Below are 16,210 nucleotides of genomic sequence, written 5' to 3' on the forward strand. Positions count from 1 at the left end.
GGAAATAAATGGAAAGTATTCTCAGCAATATCAGTGGTAAAGTGAATATGACCTTATACGAATATCGGATACAGTGGGACCTATATATTATTACGATGCCTCCTCACACCATCGGAGCGCAACTATTCCATTACGGAACAAGAATGCCTTGCTGTAGTCTGGGCGGTTGCGAAGTTCCGTCCTTACCTTTACGGTCGCCCTTTTTCCGTAGTCACTGACCATCATGCTCTCTGCTGGCTCTCATCGCTAAAAGATCCTACAGGCCGGCTTGGTCGATGGGTTTTGAGGCTACAAGAATTTTCATATTCCGTGGTCTACAAGTCTGGCCGCCTGCACCAAGATGCTGACAGCTTGTCGCGTTACCCTGTTGACGACCCCGACTTCTCCAATATTACCAGTGCTGCTTGCGTATTCTCTGTATTGCAGCTGCTTCATTTCGCTGTCGAGCAACGTCGTGATGCCTGCATCAGAGCACTCATCGACCGTTTTGAACACTCTCCGGCCGATGATACTCTACGCCTCTTCGTCCTCCGCGACGGTACTCTGTACTGTCGTAACCTTCATCTGGACGGCTCTGAGTTCCTACTTGTCATACCTAAACACCTTCACTCAACCATTCTAGAAGAGCTTCACGACGCACCAACGGCAGGACACCTCAGCGTATCTCGAGCCTATGACCGTGTACGTCGCCGTCTTTTCTGGCCGGGCCTTGCCCGTTCCGTACGACGTTACGTCGCCGCTTGTGAACTTTGCCAACGACGCAAGAAGCCTTCCCAGCTCCCCGCTGGTTACCTGCAGCCGCTCGACATCTCTGCCGAGCCCTTCCATCGTGTCGGCTTGGACCTCTTAGGCCCATTTCCGGAATCTACATCAGGAAACAAGTGGGTTGCAGTCGCGGTGGACTACGCGACCCGCAACGCCGTAACCCGTGCTCTTCCGACCAGTTGTGCAACTGATGTTGCGGACTTCCTGCTACATGATATCATATTGATGCATGGTGCTCCGCGTCAATTGCTTACAGACCGCGGCCGCACCTTTTTGGCCAAAGTCATTGACGACATCATGCGTGCCTACTCAATACAGCATAAATTTACCACCTCCTGCCACCGTCAAATGAACGGCCTCACTGAGCGTTTGAACTGCACCCTTACAGACATGCTATCCAAATATGTTTCAGACGACCACCGTGACTGGGACCAGGCTCTACCATACATTACCTTTGCGTACAACTGTTCCCGTCTTGAAACTGCTGGCTTTTCACCTTTTTACCTCTTGTATGGCTGTGAACCGACGCTACCACCGGACACTCTGCTTCCATCCACCACAGCTTCAACTAGGGCTTATGCCCGTGATGCTATCGCCCATGCTGACCATGCTCGCCAACTTGCGCGCGCTCGTCTACAAGTCTCTCAAGGCAAACAAAAGCAACGCTACGACCTCCGTCACCGTGATGTCCATTTTGTGCCCGGCACCCTCGTGTTGCTTTGATCACCATCGCGTAAAGTTGGCCTGTGTGAAAAACTGCTTTCCTGCTGCACAGGCCCATATCGCGTGCTCCGCCAAGTGACCGATGTCACCTATGAAATCGTTCTAGCCACACCCACTACGTCCTCCGCTGTGACAACCAGTGACATTGTCCACGTTGCCCGACTCAAACCCTACAACTCTCCACGCGCCTTGGATATTTAACAGCACCGTGACGGCGCTTTTGCCGCCTGGGGATAGTATTACGATATCATCGAGCGATGCTCAAGGGACGAGCCCCTGCGAGAACGACGACGCAGTGGGTCTGTGCCCTTGGCGCGAGCGAGTGTCGGCCTGACGGTCTGCCTCCAGTGTAAATAGCCTGTATATAGCCTCTTTCATCTGTGTCTTTCCACGCGTAACAATATAATAAACAGAGATATAGCAAATAATCAGACATAATAGATTACGTATAAAATATTTCTCATCAATATCAGCATGTAACAAATATACACTTATAACAAGTGTTGGATAGTTTAACAAATGTGTTCTTGTTTTATTTATTTTATTTTTATTTACAGTATACTGTGGTCATGAAGGCCCATGCAGGTGGGAAATTGTTTCATTATACAAAAAAGAAGTGAGGCGTGCAGACAGGACACAAGAATAGAGAAGTGGACAACACGAACGTCCACTTCTCTACTCTTGTGTCCTGTCTGCACGCCTCACTTCTTTTTTGCATAATGAATCCTTACCAACTAGCTCAGCTTTCTGTCGTTCTAAGGAAATTGTTTATACAACTGCACAGTTTCGTGGCAAAAATGAAGCCGTGGGGCACACAAGCACACAAAGCTAACATATTAGTCTAACTGGAACCATTAAAAGAAACCGATGCAGCCTATCCAGATAAAATAATACAGCTTATAGGAGGGTGCAAAATAATACAGCTCACAATCGAGTGCAATTGCACTCGATTGTGAGCTGTATTATTTTGCACCCTCCTATAAGCTGTACATATAACAGCAGGAAGAAAAGAAAGGAACTCTGCCCCAAAATTCGATGGGTGTACAAGTTCAATGTTTTGTAAATTATAAAATAACACTGCATCAATAAAGCAACTAGATTTAAAGAAATGACAAAATACTAAAATACTAATAAATCAAGTAGCGCACTTACAAAAGCACTTGCAGATTCTAATGAAACAATTTTTTCAGCTAGTCAATTCCAATCAGTAACAGTTCGCAGAAAAAAATGAGTACTTGAAAAGGTCTGTGTCTGTGTGTGTTTGTACGGAAGTAGATTGTGAGCATGCCTATTTCTCGGCGGGCGTGACAAGAATGACTGAGTATATGCGCGTGCATTCACATTCAGTTTGTTGTGATAAAGCAGGAATAAAAATTTCTCTCGCTGTTTTCTTGTGCTGCTCTAAGGTTGGAATATTATTTACTAGCATTATGGATGACGGGGTATCTGTTCTCTTAAATTTGTAAAATATGAAGCGTGCTGCCTGCCTCTGGACCATCTCGAGCCTATGCTTATCTTTTTAATAGTGGGGATCCTAAACTATGCTCGCGTATTCAACTTTAGGCAAAACAAAAGTTGTGTAGGCAAGAAGCTTTGCATTAGATGGCGCATTTTTTTAGTTTGTGTCCGAGTAAGTCGAGTTTCCACGTAGCTGCTGTACAAATATTTTCGATGTGGCAGGACCACTTAAGGTTGTTAGTGATTGTCAATCCCAAATATTTGTATTCTGCGGCTTCTGTTATGGTGTCGTTATTAATTTTATATGTGAATAAAAATGGTTGTTTTTCATTGGTTATGCGTAGCAGCACAGTGTTCTCCGAGTTCAAGAACATAGACCATGTTGTGCACCTTTCCTGAATTTTCACTAGACTACAGTTTAATGAAATCTGGTCTTTCTGGCAAGTCACCTTTTTGAAAATCAAACAGTCATCAGCAAACAACCTAATTTGAACATGACAGGACACACAGCAGTGGTAATATCGTTCGCATACATGAGAAAAAGAATGGGTCCCAAGACGCTTCCCTGAGGCACGCCAGACGTAACTGGCAAATGCTTGGACGAGTACTTGTCGACATCCACAAATTGAGTTCAGTTGGACAAGTAGTTTGATCCAATTTATAATAAAAGATGGTAGGCCAAATCTGTGAAGTTTGTTTAGAAGTTTACTATGGTATACACAATCAGAAGCTCTGCTGAAATCCAAAAAGACTAGATCAACTGTCCGGCCGAATCGAGGGTTGAAGCGATTTCATGGATAGTAGTAAGCTGTGCGATTGTTGAAAGGCTTTTGCGAAATCCATGATGGTTATTAGGAAGCAGTTTATTGCATTCAAGTTATGAAATTTATGAGGATGTGTTCAAGTATTTTGTAGCAGGAGAAATTTTGCAGCAGGGGAAAGATATTGGGCAGAAGTTTTCTTTTTCTAACCGGCCTCCTCTTTTGGGAATTGCCACTACCCAGGCGACACGCCAATCATCTGGAGTGATAGCCAGTTTTAAGCAGGAGCGATAAATCGCAGCGAGAATATATGACCCAGGCTTGGCTTACCGGTGCAAAAAAGCATTAGGAATGTTACCTGGGCTGCCTGAAGATCTTTCCTTTAGGTTCAATAAGAGAGAAAAGACCTTCAACAGATATAAAGTAATCATCAAATATTGAAGGTCCAAATAACTGGATGTCGCTTTCAGCCGGAGAGAATGCGGAATGGAAGTATTCATTTAACACGTCAGCTATGTCCTTTGGCTCTGTTATGAGCATATCCGTGTAAATTATTTTGTCAATTTGTTTAGATTTTGAGCTGAGAAAGCGTGAGAACTTCTGAGAATTTGTTTTAATAAAACAGGGCAAAGTAATATCAAAATATTTGTTTTTTGCACATGACAACACAGGATGTAATTCTTTTCAGAGTTGACGCAGTGATTTGTTATTGGTGACTCTTTTTCTTCTTTGCTCACTTAATCCTGCGCTTCAAATGTATAATGTTCCTATGAACCCGAGGGTTGTGGCAATCTGATTTAATATGCCTCGTAGGAACAAAATTGTAAATCCATTTTTTAACAGTTTCTTTAAAGTTATTCCGCAAGTAATAGCATCATGGTTTCGCAAGTTATCTACAGACTCTCCCAGCTTGTTGAGAATCGCATTATGATTTGCCTGATTAAAGTTTTTGACAGTTGTGCTCTTAGGCCGAGTCATGGCCGTGACACGTGGGACTTCACTACTGTCGAGTTCTGTTTATTTGGTCATGAAGGGACCGATGAAACTGGTCAAATTACTCGGTGGGTCCAACTACGCAAATGACAGAAAAGAAATTCCGAAACGGTGTTAGTTCACTTGGCAGTATTTGCCTTTAACGTTACCTTCGCTGTAATACAGACGTGTTATGTGGTGAAGCATACCAAGTGGGAAAATAGTGTTGCTGTTGCGGGACATAGCACTTGTTCGTTTATTTACACGGGCATATGCGCCGTCTCCGGTCAGAATACGAGCACTGAGATGCCTAAGAAGCTTACTGGCAGGCCTTCAAACATTTAGTTAAACTCTGCTCATTTGTTGGCTTAAAATGTCCCTGCGACTTTTGGAGTTTGTTCATCTTACCACCTTCTTTATCACTAGCTTTTCTAAAACACAGATAGCTTTTCTCTGCTTCTTGGTGTACTGCATGTGTGCTTGCATATAATTAAGGAACGGTCTTGTATAGTTAAAGGGCCCCTCACCAGGCCACATAGCAAATTTTGGTTATAAGCTGGAAGTTGTTACGTGCCCTCTAGGGAGCATTTTGCCACACGAATTTTTCAAATTGGTTCACTAATAGTCAAGGTAAAAATATTTCTGTGCCACGAATGCATGTTTTCAGGTGAGGGCCACTGCCAGGAGACACTTGCTCCACTTGCCCCGTCTAGCCTAAGCAAGTGAAAATCCTTCTCTGTGTTCTCCCTTGCCAGACCTCGAGGATCGCATGACGCATATGTCATGGGCCCCACTTTCATATTTTTCCCCTCGCATTTTTCGCTGCGCAGCACCCTTATGCTGATGGTGTCACGTGCGAGCTGTTGCGTTTGTCTCGTTTTCCACAGTGCACAATTTTGCACGCTGTGCACGAGAACATCTGACCAGCAGTATAATTCAGTGCTACCCAAATACTAAGGCAGACACAAGCAGATCACAGAGCATGATCACGTGCTGGAACGCGGTCGAAAATGACATAGTTTAGTTGTCTGTGCGTGTGACTGCACGACTTTGAAACAGGCAGATGAAATGGAGGTACATCTCTCTTCCTGCGGTATGAGGTAAAACAAGAACACTTAGGCATTCGGTTTGTGTACTTTATTATTTCTCTAAACCTTAATTCGCCTAATGAAGCAACAGCTTACGCAAATAAAAGGTGTTGCCTTGAATAATTCTCGAAATCATATGCCACTATGAGAGGTGTCACAGCACTGTTGTGTACATAGGCGCACTTGTGCGATAAGCATTGACTGTCCGGCTGGGAGCCACGCCTGCAAGGAAAAGGTCAAATGGTGTTCGGTTTGAAATTTGTCTTTCTATGTTGCGTAGTGATCTAATACTTAACAGTCTGTGGTGCGTAGGGATCTAATACTTAACAGACATGACCGTTAGCATGCATTGTATGCGCAGTGCTTGGCAGCTCAAGATGGCCAGGCCTGGTGATGGGCCCTTTAAGGAATGGTTAATGGTCTCATGTACAAGACACGCATGGTGGGTGAAGCGAGGGCTCAAATCGCCACAGAAACATTAGAAACAGCTCTGAATAGCTGTCAATGTGCTTATTAGGCATCCAGCTACTCATACTGTGACTTGAGATGGTGTGTGCATGCCTGTATAATTAAGGAATGCGTAGTATATTTTGTGAGAGTGGCCTCTTTCTATTCTTGGTAAGCTTCACTTCAATAAATTGCACATCCTCCTTCACTGCACAATATGACTGACCAGTCAAATTTGAATTATCCTGTAAAGGCCAATATTGAAATTGAAACAATGAAGGTTTGGTCCAATAGAAATTTATTGGTGCCGGCTGGGACCTTTGGTCGAGATCAAATTAAAAAAAAAAGAATTAGCTGGAGTGGAATTAAATGGAAGTCTACTTTAAACGAGATTTGACCGTATAACATAGGTATTGTCTTTTTGTAAGCTACATTATCATAGCATGGTTCGATTGTGTTGATTTGAGAGTGCAGAGTAGCACATATTTTATTTATTTATTTAATAAATACATACAGTGGACTTGAGGTTCATGCAGGGAGAGCAAAATAAATGAAAAAGAACAATGCACGAAACATGCGATTCAAAATAAAGTTCCAAAATACGAATTGAAGTCTCGCCTACTTGTATAATGAAGTGATTGACCTAAGAAGTTCTAGTCAGGAATGGTGACAGGAAAGAAGGGTGTGTATTTAATGTGTTGCAATGTCTTGCAGTTATGATGCAAAAAGCATTACAGGGTTAACAAGATGTTTTCATACTTTTTCTGTGTTTTGTCAGATGATCTTGAAAAAGTTACCTTGCAGCAATCTTTGGGTGCCTCTTGGGAATCGTGGCCATGTTGATGTCTGACTGGAACCAGCTTTGGGTGGGTGGCTTCTTCCAGGGCTACAATGTCATAACATGGATAGTCATCTTACTACAGGTAAGCTTTTAATTAATGCTCACCGGGACACAGCCCACACGAAGTGTTATTGACTTCCTTTATTATTTTGTCATTGTTAGTGACAAAGTAATTCAATTTGTCATGGCTGCATACCTAATTTACTCTAATCTAGTCCAGCCCCGATTTTAAGCTGACCCCTGAAAATCCGAAGCCAGGGGAAATAAAAACTTACCTCGAAGGTATGCTGAACAAAAAAAGCGAGGACAGCATTTACAAAATGAAAACAGCATTTATTGAATGTGAACATGCCGAGCTCATTCTGCGTCAATATCTTCCTTATCGTTGTCTTCTCCTCGCTGTGGCCAGTGCGTGCAAAAAGCGTCTTCCACTGCCCCCTCCAACATGGCAATTATCTTATCGATGCCGAAGTCCCGCCTGGCTTGAACGTTTGACGATGCCTCTGTGGCTAGCACAACTTCTTGTTTTAAAGCAGCAGCATAGTGGCATTGCCTGTTTGGTGCCATTACGATAATGCCATGCCACACGCCGGTACTGTAATTCTAGCCACTATACAGATACGACAGAGGTTAAAACGGCGATGTCGCTTGTCTACATCGCGTAGCTATGCACCATATATATCAATTTCAATTTGGAACTGGCGCATTTTTTATGATCCTTGAATCTAAGCCAACCCTAGAGTTTGATTATTTGAAAAAGGAAAGAAAGCTATTGGCCTAGATTCGAATGTATACAGCAGGGACTTAATTTTAGCTGCACCACCAAAGTCAAATGAAAACTGAACAAAAAAAAAAGTACTTTGAGATTTTGCTTTTCACTCTGAGAAAAATAAGCGTTGTTTGGGCTTATCTTGTCCCCAAACAATAATCGTAATCTATCTTGCAGGCACTTCCTTTCTTTAATGCCGCGCTCTTGCTATTTTAAGGTCACCGATAGGCATGCATTCTTCAGCAAGATGTACTTCTCCTTCGAGGAAACTATCAGACCTGCAGCATTAAAGAAAGGAAATGCATAGATGCCTATATTATTGTTTGGGGACAAGATAGGCGTGATTGGGCCTAAACTTTTTGTAGATGCATTAGCGCAAGCTCTTGGGCCTGTTGGCACATGATGAACTTGAAAAAGAGGGTACCAGCGAAACACAAAGGGCGTGCACACAAGGAAAAGGCATTAGACATGAATGGATGTGCATGCGTCGGAGGTTATGTGCGGCAATGTGAATTCCAATAAAGTACAGTTGAAAGTCCGGCGTCCCTTCATGCCTAACGCCTTTTTCTTGTGTGCGCCTCCTTTGTATTTTCGTTAGTACCCCCTTCTTTCAAGTTCATTTTTGTAGTGTTGTGAATGCCACAGCCTTACTCTATGAAAGTGCCTCCAAAACCAATGTGGGCCAGAATGCATAAGATTCACCATATGTATTTGAGTGTGAGGCAAGAATTCTTTTTTTTTTTTTTCACAGAATCCTAAGCCTTGAAGTCAACGCCTGCCTTTTATGCGAGGCTCATAGAGTCAGTGATTCCCGGTGATTCAGATTTTAAGGACAGTGCAAATTCTGCCAGTTAACTTGGCAGGTGAAGCAGCATTGCATTTTTGTGTATATAACCACACCAGGAATTCGACAATATTTACAGTAAGGCAGAGCATGGGTTATATGCCAATTTCATGTTAAGGTGTGGCTTTTTGTGTGATCCCTGCCAAGTATGAACAATCCGTCAGATACTTTATATCGTCTCATATTAGTGTGCATACTTAAGTTCTTTTTCTTGGGTGCCCCAACTGGTACTCGGGCCTTATATTCTTGACTTCCTTATAATCAAATAAATACAGTTGTTCTTCTTCTGCATGTCTAATTCCAAATTGAAAACACTCAGTTTATCGCTACCACTGAATCTGTATGAACTCTGCGATTTGAAATAAATGTCATATTCAAACATTGCTGTTGTTTTATAACACTGTGACCTCATGCTGTGCTAAAATGCAATCATAAAGGGTTAATTTTTCTTTTATTTCTAAACAAAATATACCTCTCTAACTCTCAAGTAAAGCTCCAGCCTCCATGCTGTCTCTCACTGCTGTCAAATAAAAAATTGCGGGCTTCTTTCAAACCTGTGTGTGTTTTGACGTGGGGTTGTGCCCTTATTGCTTACCTTACATTTTTGGCAAGTTGCAGGTTATCGGAGCTTGAGATCCACTGCCTTAGGAGGGTGAAAGGGCCACATTCTTGTGACTAGAGCAGCAATTGAGCTTGTCTTGTCAAGCTGTAGACATAGTCAAACAGTTGGAATGCACTACACTTTCCAATGTTGCCCATATTATACTACATGGACCTATATAGGAGGGTCACATAGTAACTATGTGGGTTAGTTCCGCTGAGAAACAGACAAATGAAATTGTGTTTTTATTCATATGATAGCCACGATCCAAATTTGCATGAAATCTTGAAAAGAAGGAACGGACCTTTACAGGGAAAGAATTGAATCATAGGCTTGAGGGATTCACTTGACCATGTGCTTGTGTGCTAATCTTGATGGTTAGGGTAATAGGTAGAGAAAATATTATAAGGCGATTCAACGTCTAGTTGAAGTCGAGGAAAGACTGTTTTTCTAGAGAGTGGGGGTGAGAATGGGGTGTGTGAACTGTATGATTCATTCCAAAAGCCGCTCTGGAATGACATTGTTTGATTGATGTCAACCAGAGGTTGAATCTCCTTTCAAACTTTTGTCAGCACTTATCGTAATCATCATCATCCTCAGACCATCGCAACTATAATCATTACCATCATAGTCAGTCATCATCATCATTATCACATTCATTGCATACCCAGTAACCCAAAGGGCACTAACCAGTGGCATATACTTATGGTATCTTTGGCTGTTCGTTATCGGGTGCTCTAGAGTACTGTGACATGTGGCTCTGTATTCGCCTGGTTGAAACGAAGCGCTCAAAACGTTTTCGTCTGGATCCATTCGTGCGATTGAATCCAGTCATGAGTGCTTGGAGCCGCTCTGACTCTCATCGAAGCAGCTGCAAGATCTTGTTAAGCTCTGATTATGTGACTCCCGTCGCTTCTGTTTGTTGAGTAGTAAAAGTGGAAGTCGCCAGTTTTCCCTGTTCTGCAGCAATGTAATTGCGGAAGTTGCCCATGGATCCATTTCTGTTGCTCTAGGCGTTTTTGGCTGAAGCCTCTGGCTCAGACAGGGAGCGACTCAAGATCTGGCTGCTCCGAGGCAGAGCCTGGAATCGACCTGCTGAAGATACCATTAGTAACCCTAGGGGCAGCTAACCCTTTGCGCATACCTAGTGGCCTCAGTGGCACTTGTATATTTATACTGCTCTATCTTTGTGATTGGCCCATGAAAGAGGTTAGAAACAGGTTAGAAATAGGCATACCCGACACAGAAAGGTGGCACTAACTCGCAATGGAAGGCATTGTCTTCAAAAACTTTTGTGCTGATGCTGCTTTGAGAAATATATAGCGTTCACAACAATGGCATCACTTCATCACACTGAGAAGATTTTTTCTATGTGTTTTGAAGTTTTCTTACACTGAAAGCCTTTTTTAAATTTTATCCCACTGCCCACTATATTAGATGAATCTTTTACTTGAATAGACGTTTGGTGGATTGGTTGTCTCGCTGGCTGTGCGCTACGCCGACAGCATTCTCAAGGGTTTTGCAACGTCCATCTCCATTGTCCTGTCCACATTCTGCTCCTACTACTTGCTGGGTGACCTGCTGCCCACTCGGTAAGCTTCATTTTTCTGGTTCTGCACAGTTGGCTTGAAGGCACACTAGAGGGAAAAATAATTTGAGCCGTATTAGTAAATTACCCTTCTACAATACCAAAAAAGAAACTCCTATCATGAGGTGAGGCTTAATATGGTAATAACTTGTAACAAAAGACAGCGTCATTGAGATTTTCCTTGGCTGTTGCTTATGTACAAAAATGACAGTTCCATTAACATATTGTCCTCATGTTCATTTCATGGCCTTTAAATTCTTCATATCAGTGGCATGCACTGCTTTGCTAGTTTCAAATTGATATAGTTCTAAAGTTCGTGTGATATTTTCTTTAGTTAATAAATAGACAGAAAACGTGGAAGTATTGATATCAGTTATTTCAGGCACTATTTTTAAGACATGCAAGTATATTCTTTCTGAAAAAATACATTTTACTTGTTTTGACAGTGCGTAGCGTTCAAGAATTCGTTTGCAACATCTTTGGCAATGGCAATGCAGTTATTATTCATGTATTTGATCCTTCGATAGATTCTATAATGAGGATGCCGAGCTGCAATGTCAGCCCCCCCCCCGAACGAAATTTCTCGCTACACCACTGCTCGGCATGTCTTCGCAGTCGGTACTTCCATGCTGATAGAGCAAACGTGGAAAGCGGGAAGACGGACGGTGCACTAACCAAAGCTAAAGGAAGCATTGCCTAAGCACACGTACTGCAGCACATGGAGGAAGCTACGGCAGCTAGACTTGAAGTGTGTACGAGGCGGCCATTTTGAAATGCTGATGGCAATGTGGTAAGGCAGATTTAGGGTCGTACTCGATTCTAACATGCAGGCAATTTTCGGACCCGCTTTATCGGAAAAAAAGTGCGTGTTAGATTCGAGTAAATACGGTACATTATTTTGTCGCTGGCATCCTTGGTTGCTCATGCCTGCCATAGAAAGGCCTGAACATGCGACCTTTCGTCCAAATGGTTTCCGAGTAAATTTTTTGGAAGACGTTCTCATTTACTGTGACCCAGAAGGAAGCGTAACTTTTGTGCTTCACTTTGGACTTTTGGCAGTTGGCATCGCTGCTATCAAAATTTTTCCAGCCTAGCACAGATTTCCTTTCAAGTTGTCAAAGGGGCTAAGTGCGACATGAAAAAGCAAACATTTTCCCCGCTCAGAAACCAGCATGCTGGAAGTGCTCGCCCCCAGTGACTGCTTCGCCCTAGTCTTGGGCTGGAACTAAATTGTTTGTAGGCCTGGATGCACATTTGCTTCCCGCAATGGCTCACCCACAGGAGCTGGTGCTGGCTTGATGCTGGGCTGTTGTTCACATACCGACGCGAAGCCGGTGGAGAAGACTAGTTGACCTACGACATGACAGGGACATCGGTGAAGGTGCCAAAGGAGGCCACTCATTTCCGTCGCCTTGCTGCTGTTTGAATTTGCCTAATAGCTCTGTGTTGTGGGCCAGTTGCAAGTGAAGGCTGTCATTGTCCTTCTTCGGATCAATAACCACACTTGTAAGGGAAGCAGTTTTGTTGCATTGGGCCTGCATGACGACAGGAAGTTGGCAGCAGGTTCCATCACAGACAGCGGCGTCCTGGTCCAGCAAGGCTTTTACAGCTGGCTGTTGGACCCCTGTACCGTTTTACCCATTGCATATACTGTGAAACCTTATTAAACCGTAGTTTGCCCAAACTCGGAAAAAGTATGTACTAAACGATAGTACTGCTTAACTGGAATAGCATGAGATCGCCCTACTTACCTGCCAAAAATGTAACTCGGAGAGTGTGCGATAAAAGGGGCAAAACGTGCAGTATTGATTCACTTCACGCAACAAAAGTCTGTTATTTTCGTTTGGTGCTGCAGTGGCCTAGCAGCGACGACAGGGGCCTCAAACTTACTGAAGCTGCGAGCCAGCTTTACAGCCGGCCCCGTCTTCTCGGCAAACATTCGCATGGCAGATCCTTTGTTGCCATTGCACATTCTCTGTGTACGGGCGCGGTAGCGCAGCAGAAGTCGCGGGGCGCCTTTTTCATTGCGGGATGCTGTTCTCGTCAGGACGATTGCATTCATGACGCTGACGTAACATGCAGCTTCTGCAACTGTCGGACTTGAATTGTCCGTGCTGTCGCTTTCCGTGTCGTCCTCATCACTGTCATTAGATGTCACTTCGGCAACAACAAAGGCAACGATGGTGAAATGTCGAATCTCGTAGCCGACATCTTTTCATGGTCGCTGCAGTGCTGCCAAGCAACTTCTTCGCATTCCAAATTCCACATACCTTAATCAATGGTTGATCGCTGTTGCGTGCCAACGCCGACCTCTTCGTGCCCATTCGATAACACAAACAATGTCCAGTTCTCCTTCTATGCTAAGCACCCAATGTTTTTTTATCCCAGCTTCGCCACCAAGCTTTTTCCTTCCTCCATGTTCGGCACGATGCAAGTCCTTGCTTGCATGACGCCGAAATGTTGATGTGGCTTCACACGCAAACGCACAGGGCACTTGGAGGCCGTTGTTCTGATCTCTGAGGCTTGTTGTTCTGACAGGCCGCCCGATGGGGACGACGTACCGCCATGATTGCGCTCTGAAAAATGGAAACACTACGTGTTAACCGATATGTACGCAGTAAGCTGCTACGGTTTATGTGGATACAAAACGCATTATTTTCAATGGCCGCTGTGTCGGGGATTTGACTTGACTACTTTTAAAACGAAGCTACTGTTTAAGCAGGTATGGTTTAATGAAGCTTCACTGCAGTAGGAGTGCGCACTAGGAGCAAGTGCTCGATCTTGTGGACATGTGTAGCTCATACTCATCGTCAACGAAGTTCAAGCACTTGCAGTGGAACCAGCGGCCACGAGCACCACAGTGATGGATAAATTGTTGTCAACCAAAGAAAGGCTGTGAGCATGAAACGCACTTGTCCTTTCAGCCTGTCATGACACGTCAGCAGAAGAAATGGTCATACATGTGTAAAGTTGGCATAATTAGGGGGTGTGGCAAGAACGTATTCGTGCTCATGCAATGCTCGGCGCTCAATCTGGATACTGATACTGGGTTTGCAGTATAAGTGTTGTATAAGTGATAAGTGTTGCAGTATTAATGCTACTTGCAACGTCTTGTGATGTTTTCATGAACTTGTTAAAAACGTTTGTTGTTGAAGAAAAATAAACTGCTTGTCATCGGTTATGTTACTGCCGACACTTTACACCAGCATCTATGTACCGAATATGGTTAGCCAATACAATAGCTCTGTCCGCTCTTGTCAAACACTGCACCACAAAATGGTGCCATCATTACTGCTGCTTACATCTACATCTTTATAACCTGGTATGGCCTATGTATAGGGACAAATTAAAGCTCTTCTTTGGCACCTATGTACTAGTAATTTTTGCTGAGTCACAATTTTCAAATTTTTTTTTTCCTCCTAAACAGAAATTTTTTCTTCGGTGCTGGGATCGTCATCACTGCAACATCACTCTATGGCGTACCACTCTTCAAATAGTATGACTTGCCTACTTGATATGGTAGTGTGGTTTCAGACGTGCAGGAAGAGCCCTTTTGCTCACCTGTGAATGGCGGCACGGCTTTGTTTCAGGGCGAAATCATGAAAGGACATTTGCTGCCTTGTCCATCATCAACTCACTAGAGTGGAATGTAGTATTTATTATGGGAAAATGTTGCTGCTTTTCTGCAGTCAAAAGAAGATGTGATGCCCAACCCTTCGTGAATAGACTTTTAATGTTTTTTTTTCTTCATTTAGGTATGTGTATGTCATGCAGTGTATAAATAGTTTGGAATACGAGCTTGGCACAAGTTGTTTTACAAACCTCTCGTGTTGTACAATCCTAATAGTGCTGACCATAAATATGGCTGAAAAAGATGTAAAGTGACCTAGTTGGTCTTGGTCTTGAATGATGAGTTGTTTTGAATGCAAATTAGACTAACACCACAAATAAGGAGTGATATAACACAGGTGATACTACCGAGTTATTTTGCTGCCATCAGACTTGTGTGCACAAATGTGAACATACGCGGCAGAAAGAAAGAAAGAACCGAAATAAAGTACACTCAAGGACAAAGGAAGCATAATCTTGGCACTTTCAACAAAAGCAAGCGCTTTTGCATGCAGTTTCACAGAAGGCTTGCTGATACAGACAGCTTTTGTATTCAAAGTGGAATGCCACTTCTTGCCACAATTTGGCTATTACCTTTCGTCAGTATGTTGTGAAATGTACACATTCACCTATTCCTGCTGATTTCATTGACTAAATGATTATGTGTGGTTCTTGTTGCTTTGGTGTATGTGTGTTAGGGCAGCAATAAAGAAACTTGGTGTAAAACAGGAAGTAATGGAACACGTTTGGTACTAATGCTAATGTGAAGTGTGTCCTCTCACTTCTTTTGTCCTTATCCACAATGTGCTATGTCCATAATAGATCACCAGCAAGCTAAAAGTGCAATTTTAGTGGTAGCATTACTTGTGTTCTCCTAATTTTCTCCTAATGCTTGTTATTCAAAATGATGGTAAAAATTCTGCTCAAATATAGGCAATTTGTAGCGTGAAAGTGATTTATGAGTTGCTGAGCTGTACCCAAATAGTCCTAGTCTCTTCACTGCATGTTATATTGCAACCCTTGCATCAGTGCAGTTTTTTTGTTTTATTTGTGAATGACATGAAAAAATTGCCACCTTTAGATGTTAATAATTCACCTGCGGTGTTTGTCCGAGGGCTATGCATGTGATCTCCAACCTGTGATGTTGTAAATAGTTATCCTGCAGTAGAGACAAAGATGCTTCATGATGTGCTCTGTACTGTCACCTTGCCAAGTAAGGCTCCAGACTGTTGCTTGTGTAGGAGAAGTGCACCTTCATGTTGGTGTTCTTCAAAGTTGGAGTTGTACAATGTTGCGAGTGGTCCAAAGAATAAATGTTTTTTTCAGGATTTACTTTCCAAATGTCTTTGGTTGTTTATTGCCGAATTCTTCCAGTCAGCCTTTAGAAGGTTTCTATGTTTTTCTCTTTTGTTTTTTTCTGTTGAATTTGCTCCACGGTAGAGTTATATTCATTGAATGAGGTTTATGAATGAGGTTTTATTATTAATAGACAAGATATAGTACAAGGCGATAATACACAGGAGGAGGTCCTGAGGTCAGATACTGTAATGGGACCTCCTGTACAGTGTATAAGTAAAAATATAAACAGTTGCAACAAATAGCGTAAAATATTCAAAAGATAACAAACTTATTATTGTTTTAGGTTTAGCAGTACTAAACAAATCAGCTGCAGACATGCTAGTAAAGAAGTATAATAAGTATTATTACATTCAACTAATTACAGAACTATAACACCATTATGAAA

At 42.8% G+C, this 16,210-nt stretch overlaps 1 protein-coding gene across 8 annotated transcripts in view; it reads left to right on the forward strand.

Moving 5' to 3' along the window:
- The window catches only part of LOC126539580 (UDP-N-acetylglucosamine transporter-like), a 28,932-nt gene extending 13,134 nt beyond the window's left edge, over nucleotides 1-15,798 (forward strand). For 5 of the 8 annotated variants that reach the window (XM_055075490.2, XM_050186466.2, XM_055075489.1 and 2 more), the window contains 3 exons: nucleotides 7,019-7,137; nucleotides 10,728-10,861; nucleotides 14,285-15,798. In XM_055075490.2, the coding sequence (XP_054931465.1) occupies nucleotides 7,019-7,137; nucleotides 10,728-10,861; nucleotides 14,285-14,354 (323 nt within the window). In that variant the 3' untranslated portion in view covers nucleotides 14,355-15,798. The other 3 variants (XM_072285299.1, XM_055075492.2, XM_055075493.2) reach the window with 3 other exon arrangements.
- Nucleotides 15,799-16,210: the final 412 nt, after the last annotated feature.

This window comes from Dermacentor andersoni, chromosome 11 (genome assembly GCF_023375885.2).
Source record: "Dermacentor andersoni chromosome 11, qqDerAnde1_hic_scaffold, whole genome shotgun sequence".
Taxonomy (NCBI): domain Eukaryota; kingdom Metazoa; phylum Arthropoda; class Arachnida; order Ixodida; family Ixodidae; genus Dermacentor; species Dermacentor andersoni.